The sequence below is a fragment of the Ips typographus genome, linkage group LG7, assembly GCF_016097725.1.
Source record: "Ips typographus isolate SLU linkage group LG7, UJ_Ityp_2.0, whole genome shotgun sequence".
Classification (NCBI taxonomy): domain Eukaryota; kingdom Metazoa; phylum Arthropoda; class Insecta; order Coleoptera; family Curculionidae; genus Ips; species Ips typographus.
The window spans coordinates 8,264,662-8,282,124 of record NC_138428.1 but is presented as its reverse complement, the minus strand read 5'-3'; the positions used below and the strand labels follow the sequence as shown (position 1 = coordinate 8,282,124).

The following is a 17,463-nucleotide window of genomic DNA, read 5'->3' as shown; positions in this document are numbered from 1 at the left end:
TTAATTATATTTTTATGACAAAACCTAACAATTTAATTGGTGAAGATTATGCACTAAAATCAAGTAAATGTATATTTTTTGATTGACATAATGGATACAACAGCTGCTGGCCCAGGTAAGATTACAATGACAATTTCATACCTAACCTATGTAATAAACCATGCTAATGCTGATGCATCATTACTACACATTTTTTAAGGGTGGTTCTAGTAACTAATTCGGCTAGTCTTACAGATCTGCAACTGGTATATGCGGCATACATCACTACTTTTCCATGTGGATGAAAAAGAAAATACTTTTATGAAGAAAGTGACTACATTTCCCAGGGACTGCAATCAAGTCAACTTGAAAAAGAAAAATTGTGTGCAATATATCAAACTATCTACATTAGGTACAACCGTGGATTAAAAAGCAAGTTTTAAGGTGAGTTAACTGATTTTAAAGCTAGATTTGTAGTTCTAATTCTGCAAGAAGTAAGCAGCAAGCAGTAGTAGCCATGTCAATTCATGGTTCGACTTTAGTAAGAAGGAAATAACATAACCCCAAAGTCTTATAAACCATCAAAATTTTATTTATTATGTTGTGGGTTGTCATTTTTTGGCAAAAGAAAGTATTTGTCAAATGATATTCCAAAAATCTATGAATGGGGGTAAAGACCAGTAGTATCTATAATGGAAGCAGTAAGGAGCAAGGTAAGAAATGAAAATGATTCATTTCTTGCTGCTTACTGCTTGCGGTTAATGTGGCTTGCACTTATTTGTCAAACTATGAATTAGAGTGTTACAAGTATATTATTTATTTTTACTACAGCTTACTGATTACTTCTTCTTGCGGAACTAGAACTATGAATCCAGCTTAATGATAGTAACATTAACAAAAATAAAAAGCATTACAGTTTTCATTTTACCTTTAACACAATAATCATCATTGTACACTAACACTTAGTTTTTTGGTAGGTTAGAATATGTCCAAAGTCATAAACACATCTATGCTATCTAATTTAACATAACTTGAAAAGTATTTTGCCGGGTTTCATGGTTGGCAAGTTTTGGACAGAGTGGTTTAAACCATTGGTTTTAACCCGGTTAAAACTGCCCTGGTCAAATTTGTTTTGGAAACTTTAGTGGTCAAAACGGGTCAAAACCAAAAAGTTCAAAATTAAAAAAATATATATATCAAATTGTTTTAATTATTTTTTAAGAAATGTTTTACCTCAAAATATACAAACATTTGTACTCAAAATAAAAAAAAAATTATTTTAAACAAAAAGAAACATTTAAACAACAAAAGCCAACAAATTATAAACCTGCCTATTATACCTACATCAAGTCATCATTGTCTTCCTACCTTTCAACATTTTTATCTTGTTTTATTTTTAAATTTAACATTCTATATACAGAAATCAGTTTGTTACATTTTTCTACACCTAATTTATATATTTTTTAATTTTTTATTCTAGGAATACATTTTTTATTTTGGTTTTAACCAGTTTCAACCATTTTGACCAGTTTTGACCACTGCCCTGGTCGAAATCAAAAAAAGTGGTCATTTGCACATCCCTGCCCGGTTTATACTTTTAAATTTAAAAAATTAATTTGATTTTAATTACATGTAATGCTCGGTTTATACCTCCAAATTAAAAAATTAAATTAAATTTTAATTACATGTAAAATTGAATGAAAATTATTGTTGTTTATACTTTTCAAGATATGCTAAATTAAATGACATAGATGTGTTTTTGGCTTTGACGTATTTTAGACATATTCTAACCTAAAGAGGGTGAAAAATTCATGAAAAAGTTCAGCTATAAAATAATCATTTGTAAAATTTAAAATATTAACTAATGGATGAAGTTTTCTTTGGCTGTGGTTACCACACTAGTTGGAATCGGTGTATTCTTGACAAAACGATGGAAATGAAATTGGAGATATGGAGTAAGACTGATAAACAGGGAATGAAGGAAAAAACAAATCAAGTTTCACATTTTATCACAACGAAGGTTTCAAGAATTTGCCCTTAGTTTAAAGTTGGCAAACATGTGGCTATAACTTTTTAAATTTAAGTTAAAACTTAACTTAATTTAACTTTTTAGTTTAATTTGTTACTTTGGAGGTATAAACCGGGTGATAAATTTGTCTTTAATGAACATTTACTTTAATTGTTAATTTGGAGGTATAAACCAGACATTGTCCCCTGTTTATACCTCCAAATTAACAATTAAACTATATTTTCGTTATAGTCAATTTAATTTTATCAAAGTTAAAGCTACACATTTGTATATGACATGCTGTACTTAAAATTTACACAAAACTAAAACTAATGTTAACTTAAAAGTCAACGAACTTTCACCATTGGGTGAAATTGAGGCTAATTTGTGAACCCTTTATCACTTTTCGTTGTGATAAAATGTGAAACTTTATTTGTGTTTTTTCTCATTTTCTGTTTATCGGTTTTACTCCATATCTCCAATTTCTTTTTCATTGTTTTATCAAAGATACACCAATTCCGATTATTGCGGTAACCACTGCCAAAGAAAACTTCATTCCTTGTTTAATATTTTTAACTTTACAAATGATTATTTTATAGCTAAACTCTTTCACCCTTTTTAGGTTAAAATATGTCTACAATACGTCAAAGTCAAAAACAAATCTATGTCATTTAATTTAGCATTTCTTGAAAATTACAAACCACAATAATTTTCATTCAATTTTACATGTAATTTAAATTAAAATTAATTTTTTAATTTGAAGGTATAAACCGGGCATAAACCGTATAAATTTACATTTATTTTAAATTAAATTAACTTTAATTATTTTTTTTAATTTGGGGGTATAAACCAGGCATTAGTTTTTTTTTTAAATAGAACCTTATATATTTTAATACATTTGTAGATACTAGGTAGAATTTGAAAAGTTTTATGTTGTCTATACTTCAACCTGATAGTTTTCCTCAAGGTTTTACTAATATTTAATTCTTTAAGATATTAGTTTTTACTTTGATATAAAATTGGTTGTATTACCAATTACCATTGTTTGCACAGGGACCACAAATTAGATTTACGCAAATAAATTTGCGTTAGATGCTACAGGGCGTTCAATTTTTTTACAATGTTTTGATTAAAAGTAAAAAAATACCCTAGTTTGCTAAATAAACCATGGGCCAAAGATGTTCCATTATGTATATACAGAGTGTTAAAGTTTGAATAAAAAAAACTAAATTTATTTATTTCTTCAAACCGGTTTCAGATATTTTTATACAACTTTGTAGGTGTCAACTGTCCACGATAAGGCACGTTTTGCAATAAAAAACATAATTTTTAATTTTGCCAGTAGCGTTCAATCAAACACGTTCCTGAATCTTTTTGCAAAAAAAATATGTATACACCACTCTTTTTCCATTAAACGCAAATCAATTTCGAATTCCCCATTCAATTTAGAACAGAAAAGCTATCTAGTAACTTTTCGGTACACCATTCTGTTTTCCAATAAAAAATTGAAAATCATAAAAATGTACCCATAAAATCAATACTAAATCGTCGACTGTTTATTTTATTAATCAATATCTAAATTTTTATTAATTTACTTTTTTTAAAAAAATTTTTATTCGATAGGAACAAGCAGTAACTTCCTATTTTATCATTAAAAAACTGAATAAATCAAAATTTTAAAATTGAATAGAGGCGAAATTCGAAAATTTAGTATTAATTGTAATGGTACTTTTGCAGGATTTTTTATTCGAAAACGAGATGACGTACCAAAAAGTTACTAGATACCTTTTCTGTGTTAAATTGAATAAGGAATTCAGAACTGATTTGCATTTTTTGGAAAAACAGTGGCGTACATATTTTTTTTGCAAAAATGGTCAATAACTTGTTTGATTGGACGCCACTGGCAAATATAAAAAATATATTTTTTAATGGCAAAACGAACTTTATCGTTGACACCCAAAAAGTTTTACGAAAATATCTCTTATTGTTTTGATGAAATAAGTAAATTTAGATTTTTTTACCCAAACTTTAACACCCTGTATCTACATAACGAAACATTTTTGGACCATGGTTTAGCAAACTAGAGTTATTTTTTGACCTTTAATCACACCCTAAAATATGACGCATTTATCGTGAAACATCCTGTATAACGCATTTACCATGAAACACCGTGTTGACTAATTCAGCTTAAGTAATTTCGACTTTTGTAAATGGAACAGCCTGTGTATTCCTTATTTTTCTGATAGCTTTTACAATTCAACTTTTGTGAAATATGTCATATACCTACCTAATTTAAATGTCTGCGATTTATTTATATGTTTTAACTTTTACCTGCATTTTTTGTTATCTTAACTAAACTATAATCTGAAAATTGTCTTTAACAATTCAATTGAACCATAAACATTTTAAATTGTTGTTAATGACATACAAAATTAAAACATTTGTTTTTCTTATCAATTATACAGGGTTATTCACGTTATTCGACACGGAAAATTGTGACTAAAGTATTCACCTTCAACAAACTTTTGATTCTGGAATGGATATAGACCTATTTTAGGTATCTTTTAAAAATATTTTCAAGATGTACCGGTTGTCCCAAATGCAGAAAAAGTATCAAAGTTATATTTTTTCAAATGGAATACCTAGTATTTTATTTGATTTTCAGAATCTACGTTGAAAATAAAAGGTAATGAATGACATTGAGGTTTGGTACGTCTAAACTTTACAGTTTCTCAGATATTCGTTATTTTGTAAAAGTTTAGAACAAATTTTAATGTTGGGACCTACTAAGAGATCAAGTTTTAGGATCCATGGGTGAGAAATTGTCTAGCTCATACAGGATGTCTCAACATTTTTCTCCCAATAATTGCAACCTTTAAACTTTAACAACTTGTCAAAATCAAATTGAACACCACCTATTTTATGATTAAAGTAGATGCAAAATTTAATTATCTATCGAAAATTATTGAGGTCTCCTATGGCTAAATGTTCGCGTTTTCTTGGAAAGTCAATTCATCATTCATTTCTCGAACTCGCACCGATTTTGAGTCATTTTTGATACCCTTGAGAAATGACCACAGATTAGCGAATTAGCGAAATTTTTAGGAGTATATCCATTAAGATACTTAATAATGTTGCTGAAGGACTCAAAAACGGACTAGTTGGATGTTAAGTTTAGTTCTAGTAGTTTGTAGTCGAATTGTCGCCGTTTTAAACATTTTTATGAATTATTTTTGTTTGAATGATTTATTTAATTATTTTTATGAATTACTTGTATAGCAAATTTACAAAGTATTAAGCCACTATTTTATTCTAAGCTTTACTTAGATTAGAATGATAGATATGTAATTCGAAAAGATACCAAGTGATCTTTGAACGATATTAAAAATCAGTCAGTCAGCTCTACTTTAGGAAATGTCGATTTATCCAAGAAAACGTTAACAATTAGAGGTATGAAACCTTAATAATTTTCGATAGGTAATTAAGTTTGCATATACTGTAATTGTGGTTCCATTTGATTTTGACAAGTTTATACTACTTCAAAACTTTAGTTTTTGATTAAATAATTTTTTGAGACCCCCTATATGAGCTAGACAATTTATCACTTTTGGATCATAAAACTTAATCTGTTATCATCGCCCAAACCAATTTTGGTCAATTAATCTCAAAGGAAGGTTGAATGTTTAAATGTTAATATTTGTTCTACATTTTTACAAATTAAGGAATATCTGAGAAACTGTAAAGTTTAGACCTATCAAACATCAATAAAATTAATTTTTATTTTCAACGTAGATTTTGAAAATAAAGTAATATACCAGGTGTTACATTTGAAAAAACATGACTTTGATACTTTTTCGGCATTTGGGACAACCGGTACATCTTGAAAATATTTTTAAAAGATACCTTCAATAGGTCTATAACTTTTTTGAAAGTGAATAGTTTAGTCACAATCTTCCGTGTCCAAATAAGGTGAATAACCCTGTATAGGGTGGACCATAAGTAATGGGACATAGAGCTACAGCATTACTACTACTATTTTGCAGTAGCTGATAGGAGGCGCCTATCTGCAACTATTTCAGCTGCTTAAAAGTACTTAAACTTTTTTTTACGCATCGAAACGGACATATGACTTCAAAATATTATTCTAATATGTTTTCTATTTAAAAAAAATTACTAGTTTTAGATCTTAAATGTTGACCGTTTTCGAGATATTTAATGTTTTAATATTGCATTGCTAATACGGTTAAATGGTTAAAGGGTAAAGTACATTTACGTAATTTATACACGCCTTAAAAAAACTAATTGGTATATCTTTTAGCTAAATCACACAACAAAAAGACTGATAAAAATAAATGAAAAATCCTTACGTATTTTCAGTGAATTTGGTGAAACAACTTACACCACAAACCACTGGAAATTAAAGTATTAACATTAAAAAAAGGTTTCTTTTGGACAACAAGTATTCTACAAAGGCAAAATAAAAACTTACTTTCATAAAATAAATATTTACCAATTTGAAAGTTGCTACATGCAATATCAAAATAGTGGATATCTCAAAAACGGTCAACTTTTAAGCCTTAAAACAAGTATACCTTTTTCACGTAGAAAACATATTAGAATCATATTTTGAAGTCGTGTGTCTGTTTCAGTGGCGTAGAAAAAAAGTATTAGTCCTTTTAAGCAGATAAAAAAGCTGCAGGTAGCGCCCCCTATCAGCTACTGCAAATATATGAAACCATCATATTTACCGGCTGTCAAAATCCCCTTATACACATTTTTAGTAATTTATATCAAAATACCTAGATAATATGATAAAAAAACAAGAACAAAATTTCAACTTTCACACCCTGTATCTTTCTTAATATTAACTTTCGGTATAGGACAATTTAGCTAAATCGTTTTATTTTGATGTCTGGAATATGCTGTAACTCTACCAACGGTTGACAACACCTGCATTTTTAGTTTGTCGTAAGCTAGTTATAAACTTAAATTAAACTAAACTTAAACTTCAATCGAAGGTAAAAATTAAAAACCATAAATAAATTGCAATCTACTCAAATTAGGTACATGACATACGTAAAACCTATCAGACAAAATAAATAATGTACAGGGTGTTCCATTTATAAAAGTCGAAACTGAATTAATCAAAATATATTTTAAAAAATTGCACGTCCTGTAGCATCTAATGCAATTATTATACGATTTATTTGCATAAATCATTTTTGTCGTTCCTGTAGAACGTTCATACCAAATATGAGTATTCTACTTTTAGAAACAATGGCAATACAGTCAATTTTACATCATAGTAAAAAGTAATATTTGTATAGAAAAATTAAATAATCTGACATTATTAACAAAAAAGTTTTAAATTGTTATGAAGACTTTAATAGTTATTTAACGAACGAGTGTATTAATGAAAGCGATTAATAATCGAAATGGTTTAACGCAGTGAACGCGTTACTAAAATTGAGATTATTAATCGCTTATTAATATAAAAGTTGGTTACAACATTTTTCCGTCATCTGTAGTTTATAATAAAGGTTATAAAAGGATTATAAAATCCTACAAAGTTTTTTTTTGTCAGTAATGGTGGATGTCAACTAAAGAATGTGTGTTTATTTCTCTTTGTTTCATACAAATAAAAAAGGATAGAACTATACTATGAGCGTATTTGATTGCCTGATAATCTGAGCTGATCATGCATTAAAGTAAAACAATTGAAAAATCATGCATTAATGGAACTCAATATTGATTCGTTATCGTCCATCAAAAAAGGCTGTCAATACATAGTCGACGGAAAAAATGTTAAAAAAATTATATTTAAAAAAACTAATGCTTTCTGTCATGTCTTTAAGAACCTGTATATTCAAAAGTAATTTTAAACTATAAATATCAATATTCTCTAAAACTTTTGTATTTAACATTATTTTTCTATTTCTCAAATCAAACGAGATAATGAACTTTATCATTGAATCACCTGTACAGGGTGTTAGGATTTAGAGTGTTTTGACAGGAAAACCCCATTTTTCAGCTAGATACGGTGTTATGGCAAAAACCGTATTTCGATATCTTGTCAGATTGAGGCGCTAGAGGCTGTTTTTCGAATTTCGCCCATTTTAAAAACTTTACCCAACTTTTTTGTTTATTAAAATATCGGAGTAAAACACAAACATTTTTAAGGCACTTTTTCGATGTGATTTCAGTTTCGTGTTTAGTTTTTAGCTACTGCGTTCAGTTTTCTCAAGAATTGACATAACTTTCTTCTTTTAAATGGAATTCATAATCAAATATAATTTTAAAAAATGTCTATTTTTAATATAATATGTAAGATACAGGGTGATTCACGCTGATGGTATATTAGAAGTATCTAGAGAACGACTTAATATTTTTCGTTTAAATTTGTAGCCTATCCAAACTCTCTATGTAAAATATTTTGGACTTTGAAGTGTTGCCATATCAGTCGGAAAGAACACCAACTTTTAATTTTCAAATGGAATACACTGTTTCTAATCTAATTTTTGAATTCCTCGCAAGAAGCCTAGTAATTAATGTTAATACTTCGCTATCCTATTCTATTCCCTATCTTGCACCGTTTCTTAGATATTTCATAAAAGTGGTGGATTTGGCAGCAAAATCGGTAGTCTAAACATTTATTAAATTTTTAAGTCCTGAAAGGTTTGCTGGTGTGATCTTTTGTCCTCAGTTAGACAATACCACATGGTTGAAAAGCCCAGAGACGAAAAATGTCAAAAATTTACAGGGTGAAAAAAGAACATTAAATTTAGAACAAATCTATGTGTACTCTTCCTCTACCTAACTTCAACCGTTTGTGACTTAATAACAGTTTTTCCTTAAAGTGCGTATAAAATCGTAATACATACTAATCTGAATACGGACCCCTGCTTGTGCTAAAGTTTCAACCAGTTTTGTATTTGACAAATATCTGTCAGAACATGTCGTTATAGAAACGACAACTAGTCATTAAGGCCAAGCAGGTGTCCGTATTCAGATTGGTATGACACGATTGTATGCACCCTTTAAGGAAACACTGTTAATAAGTCAGAAACGGTTGAAGTTAGGTAAAGGAAATGTTTACATGGATTTGTTCTAAGTTTAATATTATTTTATTACAAACCATAAAACACCGATGAATCATTTTAAAAGAAAACGAACTTTTGGCAGTTTTTATATCTGTCTGTAGGTCCGGTAGGTTTTTTTCATTTTCTGTGTCTGGGGTTTCAACCATATGTAGTATTGTCTAACTGAGGACAAAAGGTCACATCGGCAAGCCTTTCAGGACTTGAGAATTTAATTAATGTTTAGACTACCGTTTTGCTGACAAAGCCACCATTTTTATGGAACATCTAGGAACCGGTGCAAAATAGGTATAGGGAAGTATTAAGAATAATTACTAGCCTTCTTGCGAATAATAAAAAAAAAGAATAGAAACAGGATGTTTAATTTAAAAGGGAGGAAAAGTGCCACCCGTAAAAGTCTTGCTGTCTAAAGACAGTTTGTCACTTTCTTGACAAATTGACAAACATATCTTTAGTAACAACACCTTCTTCAACCAGGTATTAACATAATATTTAACTGCTGCTTTTAACTATGCGCAAATAACTATTTTCTACGACCTCTATAGAAAATAAAAGTTTTCTCCCTCATTTGAGAGATGAAAATATCACTTTCACTACCTAGGGAGTAATTAGAGAATTTTAAACTAAAGCCTGTCTGAATATTGTGGACTGTCTTTCGTTTGTTATCTGTTGAATAATGATTTATTTAGCATAATGCTATATACAAAAACAATTACATAAGGGTATAAAAAACTTAAAATAAATTTAAAAAATACATAGGCATCACAATATAAAATGTTAAAAACTACAAAAAGTGTTCTCTAATTAATTTTTTAAAATTCTCGAGGTTGCTACAATCTTTAATATGATTCGGCAACATATTAAATTCCTGCAGTCCTTTATATAACATAGAATTATACAATTGACCAGTTTTACACGAATCAGACAATATGTTTAATGACTTTTTCAATTTTTTTATTTGCTTGAGCATCTCATAAAAAGGTTGGTGCAAGTGGATATTCTCTACACATATTACCTTTAAAATTCTACATTTATTGTAAATTAATTTTGCAATGTGGAAAAGTAACTTTACCGCATCCGGTGCGGAAAAGTATTCTTTACCGCACTCAAATAAGTGTGTAAAAGTGCATTTACCGCACCTGAGTAGGAAAGGTTTTTTTCATTATTCTCTCTAGTCTGAAAACTACCTATTTTTTGGTGGATTTGTTTAAAAAATGTACCTTTTCCGTGAGGACGCTGGAAAGTGCCCATTTCCCGTGCGCTGTTTTTAACTGGTGGGTTTTCTCGTACGCTGACAAATACGTGTTTTGCATAAAATCTTTTTTTTTTAAAGTCAGTGAATTTCTGACATTATACGTTAAGTTGTGTGCTAGATTACCATTCAATTTATAATGAATTTTTATACTGATTTTATGCTACAATATAAAATCAAGCTTCAGCTAACATTGGTTAAAACCGAGTTCAAACTTAAAACACATTGACATTTCTTATATTCTCGTGGTAATATTATTTTTTTTGTTTCAGATATTCTCCCGGTGAAGCAAGAAGCAAAAAAAAAGTCATCCAGGTCAATCTTGGAATTTTTTTTAATTTTAATAATAAACTAAAGATTGGGGCGCGGGTGGTGTGTAGTTTTATTTGCGATTTCGATTTGCTGTTATGCCATATGCAGCATTGTTCTATCCACAATATCTGGCCGAATAATTTTCCTTTAATTTCCAACTAAATGCTGAAGTATTAGAAATATTGTCATTCCTTTAAATGTCAATCTATGCATGGCGAACTGAGTAACTGTGCAGAAGTTGACATTGGGAGTGAACAAGGACCAGCAATCAGTCATTCATATCTATCTAACGTACAATTTATTTTCCAACTGATTAACATCCTACAGCAAATTTAACTTTTTGTGTCTGCTCAGCTCCTATTTATATCGAAGAATTAATGCTAATCACGTGTGTTTTCTAAGAACTATCCATAATGCCCAAACGGCATTTGGACGTCTCGTCTAGCCAACGTTCTATTACCCGACGCAACGTCAGGTACCGACGTTGGGGCGACGGCATTTCTACTCGTATTTGTAGACCCATCAAGGCATTAGCAGTATCCACCCCTCCCATATGTTTGTTATAGTTTTTCACAATTGCCGGACAGTGTACATCTATCTTTGCTTTAGCAGTTTTACTGTACCTTTTCACGGATTCCTTAGGTTCTATACCATATAAAGTGCTACCTAATAGAACCGCTTTATTGTCCACCTATTTTACTATGATTACACCCTTGCCTTTGTCTGTCTTATAATCATATTGACCCCTTCCTTGCTTGAGTAATATTTTGTCTGTTTCGATTGGACATCCAGCAATTCTATTGCTGCGTAATGTTCCTAAACTGTATATATTCATGTTATTCTTCAAGTATGTGAAAAGTGGCAAACTAGCAAAGTAGTTATCAAAGAAGACAGTTGCTTTGTTTGCATCATGAAGGGACTTCGACAAGGCAATGACAATTCCAGCTCCAACACCCATGTCGCATTCAGATTGTGAGAGTTCGTTTCCTGTTCCCTTTAGTTCCCTGAATGTACCGGCACCGGAAACACCCGCAATAACAAAAAATTTGTACCCCCACTTATTAGGCTTACTTTTTATGTATTGCCTAAGATTTCCAGCCCGAGTCCCTTTATAGGAGATCATTGTTTCATCTATGGAATATTGATTTTCGGTATGGTGTCTCCGAAAATTTTGCCTCACTTTTTCAATAAATGGGCGAATCTTGAAATATCTATCTGTGGTATCTTCTGTTATATTATCGTTATTGTTGAAGTGAATGAGCCGTCTTAGACGTTTGAAGCGCTTCACTGGCATCAACTCTGCTATTTGCTCAATTCTAGTGTCACTTGCCCAATAATCTTCATAAGATGGCAGATTTATGACTCCCATAAAAAGCAATATAGAAAAAAATCTGTAATTTCTTTAGGATTGGTGTTAAGGCACCTACCCATTGCTTGGGTGCTGTAGATGTTAGTCTGATCAACAATATCATTTATTATATCTAATGATAGAAATTTTGTGAAGTATTCTAGTGGGTCCAATACTTCACTATTACTAGAAGGCTCAAAAGTTGTATCTCTATTTATATGTGGAATGTCTTCTTTTGTCCAATTGTACGTCGTAGAAGGCGTTTTCTTTTTTCCTTTTTGGAGTTGGTTCATTTTCTGGTTTTGACGGAATTTCGCACTCCACTTCAGATTCAGATTCGTCGCTATCTAAAAAGATAATTGTTGACGTGGATATGTAGAATCGTGGATTGGTCGTGAAATTGAATTATATACGAGAGTGGACTGTATTAAAATTGTTTAATTTAAAGTTGAAAAACATACAACAACTAAGTAAATAAAATGCGTGAACGTGTATTGTCTGCATTCGCGAGAGAGAGTAACGCGAGAATTACAACGCTGCCACCACATCACGCCACCACAGTCTGTCTGGAAGCAGCGCGCGGTGTTGCCACTTTTGTTTAGCACACACAATTAGCACACTAAATGTTTTTGCGTGAACATTGCCGGCTCCGTTGAAAGGCTGGGCGTTTCAAACTCTAATCAGGCGGATGCATTTTTCTCAACATCGCCTTGGTTGCCATTTCCATATAAGTCTTCTTCCAAAACTTCCACTGGTAACGGGCAGATCTTGGATAGGGTCCTCTCTACCACATTTCCACTTGGTAACCGAACGTTTGCCACTCGGATAACTCCATCAGCTCCAGGATGTAGAGTGACAACTCGAGCCATTGCCCACCGTAGGGGCGGAGTGTTTTCGTCCATCAGAACAACCAGACTGCCAAGTTGTAGAGAAGTTGCGCAGTCTTTCTTCCACTTCGTCCTTAATTGTAGGGTGGAAAGATATTCTTTCGACCAACGTTGCCAAAATCTCTGAGTTTTTTTTAGCAAGCAATTTGTATCTTTCCAGGGAAGATATTTTAGCATCCGTAACATTTTCATCAGGCTGGGAGAGTAGAGAGTCGCCGATCAGGAAATGGGACGGGGTTAACGGGGTCAGGTCGCTTATGTCCGTAGAGAGAGGTTGTAACGGTCGAGAGTTGAGGCCAGCCTCAATTTGCACGAGAAGCGTGTACATGTCCTCATAGGATAATACAGATTCTCCTAGAACTCTTCTGAGGTGAAACTTAGCTGATTTTACGGCCGCCTCCCACAATCCTCCCATGTGAGGGGAACGAGCTGGGATAAATTTCCAGCTAATTTGGTCATCAGCTAGAAACGTAGCAACGGTCTCATTATGTTTCGTGTCATTAAGTAAATTATACAGATCTAGAAAATAGTTATTTGCGCCCACAAAGTTTAATCCATTGTCGGAATGAATGCTAGAAGGTTTGCCTCGTCTGGAAATAAACCTTTTTAGACAATTTAAGAAACTATGTGTCGTTAAGTCCTTAGCGACTTCTATATGCACTGCCCGCGTCGAAAAACAGACAAAAATGCAAATATATTGTCACGTTTAATTTATGAGCCCTTCTGGGTTCGCCAATTAAACTAAAAATACGGTATACACAAATGGATGCACAATACGGTTGTAAACATACAAAAAGTTGACAATTAACAATTGTACTTACATAGTCATAAGCTAAGGACTTAGCTTTTCCTGGCAATGGCTTGGTCACTTCGCGTTTGAATAACTTTGGAGAACGGATTAATTAACTTGATCTTTTCCCGAGGAGAGTCGACATTTCGACTTCTCGGGTCAGCTGGTCGCACTACCGTTGATCGGTTCACACTTATCCTATACTGCTAAAATCGGCGTATTTTATACCCGATTGATCGGCTGACGCAATTTGTTATTGTCGCTTGTTTTTCACATTTCTGCAAAGCAGGTGGTGGTGACTCATCACCGATACGGTGCACTCGGTGCATGACACATTCGGTGCATCGTGATGCGACCTTGCCTCGTGCGCTTAATATTTCGCAATCCTCGAATACTTTTATGTTTCTTAAGTTAATCAGTCCATCTTTCCAATTAACGGATTTTCCATTCGTGACATATGCCTCCGCCCCAGAAAAACTGGTCCCCAGTTTTATATGAACAATAATAAAAACTTTAAACAATAGAAAAAACATATCGTTAACATAAATTCAAAAATTACATGTGTTCATACCAAGGTATTATGATAAATGGTTAGTAGGTTTACATATGTGAGTATTTCATAGTACTCAGTTAAGTTACAATCATTTCTTAATAATAAGTTAGTACTTTCTCCTGCAATTATACATAAACAATATCATGCACTTTTAATCTATTCGGTTCCGGCACTGGCAGAACAAAAAATATTGCAACACTGAGAAAAGTTTAATAGAGGCTTAGTCCTATGAGCCAAACTTCGCATTTCACATCACTGAACACCATTGTGATCACTGTTCCATAAATGTTTGTGGTGTGAGTCGATTATTGAATCGATGATTCGGCTTGCTTGGACCTCCGTATCAACGTACAGGCCCATCGGGAGTTCCAACAACAATAATGGCTCATCATAGTTCGCCTCTTTCTTACATAGCCCTCAGTGTTACATGAAATATAAGACAAAAGGTTAGTATGTGCTACTTAAGGCTTAATATGCAATATTATGTCTTATAACAGAATTAATTTGAGCATCACTTGTAACCTCTATTTATTTGTTAGTATGTACGATCCATTTTCCATTAAAAAATAAAAAATGGAACGTGTGAAATTCATTTTCCAAATGCTGTAAAGCAAGGAATCCCGTGTATGCACCGCGTGATCAAAATTAGTCATGTAAACAACGTCGAACTTTTATGTTAGTAGCTCGTTATCAACCAACAAGATTGTCGGGGCGTCGTGTCAGGAATATTCGCCTCTTCAGCGAAACATTTTTTATCACACCTATTAGTTCATGGCGCTAAAAAATAATTGGATTAATTTCATGACTTATACTCGCCATTTGGGGATAATATGACATCATACATTCCAAAATTTTTTTTATTATATACTTTTTTTTATATATCATCCACTTGTGTATATCACGTCTGTATCAACATATGCATATATATATAGCCATTAAAATACAAAACAATAATAAGGTAACATAAATTAAATTGTAGACCTCATAGCTGCTGATAAGTAGCATATGGCCCCATGTCGTCAAACGGTTCTAATTGCGCGATAAACGGCTGTGTTACCGCGTGTCTAAGAACTTCTTCAGTTTGTTGCTGAATAATGGGCCCCCCTTCTTGCACCTGCGCCAGGTTTTCCGGATTCGGGCATAGTGCCGGATTGCGGTCGACCTGACTTGCGTGTGATCCAGGAGGTCCAAATGCACCTCCAGAAGATGTGCCAGCAGAACTGATTTCTGATGTTTCATCCCTTTCTTGTGTTTGGGGCACTACTGGTACCCGAAACTGATATGTCATATCATTTACATAAGCATGAGGATATGGCGGATGACCTGGTTGACTCAAAAATTGAGTTCTCCCGTACACACATGTAGCACAAGGACATCCTTGCACAAATACATTTTCCCATGCTCGCCAAGAATCCTCAGGTCGATATTGAGGTTGTTGGGGTGATATGCAAATTGCACAATCACATGTCGAAAACGGAGTGCCCCCTTGACGTACTTTTTCGCCAAGTAGAAGTATGGTATACTCCGTATGAATGATCTGAGTCCACAGGCCAAGTAGAGATTTTGTAATCCCCAACAATTGTATTGGTACCACTCGATCAAACTCTCCGTGCAGTTCCCACAAGTGGTACAGTGCCAATTTGTATAAATACAGTTTGGTGTTTATTTCGGTAACACACCTAATGTAAAACAAGAAATTCACAATCCATTCCATGTTTGGCACTTTCGCGAAAATTATAGGTTAACTTCACCCAAGTGTTACTTCACGACCGATTTCTAAAATGACACTGTAAATTGTTGTCCCATTCGGGTTTATTTAAACCAATCTAGTAATTAGTCATTATTCATAACTGCGCGTAGCGATGAATCAAATTTGTCTTATCGCTCGCGAATTAGTTGCTTTCTTTACCAAATGCATAAACAACTATATGGTCAAGGTGATTATTACACCGACAACATCATTATTTATCTTTATTCGTTTGTAGGTACCTACATCACAATAACAATATTCAATGTTTTTATTTCCATTACATGTAACCATTTTTTATCTTATAGGGAAAATTAAACTGATATCTGTTCTTGAATTTTAAGAATTTGCGCAATAAAAATTCAGACGCAGATAACAGAATAAAATCCTTGGGCCCTGTAAAAATAGGTACATAGCTCAATATGTGGAGCCGTACATTATAATTGTTACTTTGTTTAAACATTATGCTTAATTGCATTTTTGCATTTTATGCATTAATCGGTCTGCACTGAACAATGTCTGGTCTCATTAAGATATTATTCCGAACTGGCCAAATCAGCGAATCCCATGGGTTTAAGCATGGTGCACCATTTAACTGTTGGGAAAACATTTCTCTGATAACCTTAACATTTGACAAGTTCATCGTCTGGAAGTAATTTGCTAATTTCAGCATCCTGGCTTTCCGGTGGAGAGGGATCTGAATTGTATTTATACGGTTTTCTTATCACATTCTCCACAGTTCGTCCTCTGACCCACACGAAACTTTACCGTGCATTTTTGTCGTGTGTTTTATAGTGCATTTATAGTCTTTTGTAGTGCATTGTGTCATTTTTAAAAGTAAGTATAAGTGGTTTTTTTTTCCTTTTATTCATCATTTCCATATATTTTTCCTTCCAAAGAAAAATTCTCTTTGTTTCGCTATCCAATGTTAACAATATCTTCCCTTTCAGATGGAACCTGGAAATGAAGTCGACACCGAAAAGGGCCGGGGCCGCGGTGCCCGTCTGATGGCCCTATTGGCTGCCCAGCGGGCCCGACGCACCGTGGGTGCGGCCAGCCTCAAACTGGGGCCTGGAGTGGAAGTTGGTCCTTCTGCGACCAGCGAGGTGGAGGCTCCCCCTCAAGTGGCAGGTGAGGTGGAGGCTCCTCCTGGGGTTCCAGCATCCCCAGAAGACGAGAAAATAGAAGAGGAAGGCGGCGTCAACGACGCCTCAACAGCGGTGGCGCCGCGTTTGGCTGTTGAAGCCATAGGCAGCAATGCCAAAACAGTGAACTTTTATTTTTTTTAAAATAAAGAAAAAGTAAATTATTAACCGAAATGCTTGTATTATTTTTGTTGCGGGGTTCATTCTGGTGTCCATGGGTCATGGTAATGTAAAATTCTGCTTACATGGACCACTTCAGTTTTAGATTTTGGCGAAATGCCCTTTCGTATTTCATAGTCCACATCAGACATTTTCCGGTTTATGTAATAAGGACCAAACCATCTA

General features: G+C 33.1%; 2 protein-coding genes across 4 annotated transcripts in view; one reads left to right on the top strand and one right to left on the bottom strand.

The window, feature by feature from the left end:
* The window catches only part of LOC145732027 (uncharacterized), a 143,048-nt gene that overhangs the window by 119,580 nt on the left and 6,005 nt on the right, over positions 1-17,463 (bottom strand). The gene's annotated exons all lie outside the window — the stretch shown is intronic.
* LOC145731549 (uncharacterized) lies at positions 242-17,292 on the top strand. Of its 2 annotated transcripts, XM_081983379.1 has the most exons (3): positions 243-423; positions 10,609-16,810; positions 16,924-17,292. In XM_081983379.1, exon 3 carries the CDS (start codon positions 16,924-16,926, stop codon positions 17,260-17,262), a length of 339 nt encoding a protein of 112 aa, XP_081839505.1. In that variant the 5' UTR covers positions 243-423; positions 10,609-16,810; the 3' UTR covers positions 17,263-17,292. The 2 variants fall into 2 exon arrangements, with proteins under 2 accessions (XP_081839506.1, XP_081839505.1); XM_081983380.1 differs by lacking the exon at positions 10,609-16,810 and having other exon boundaries at positions 242-423.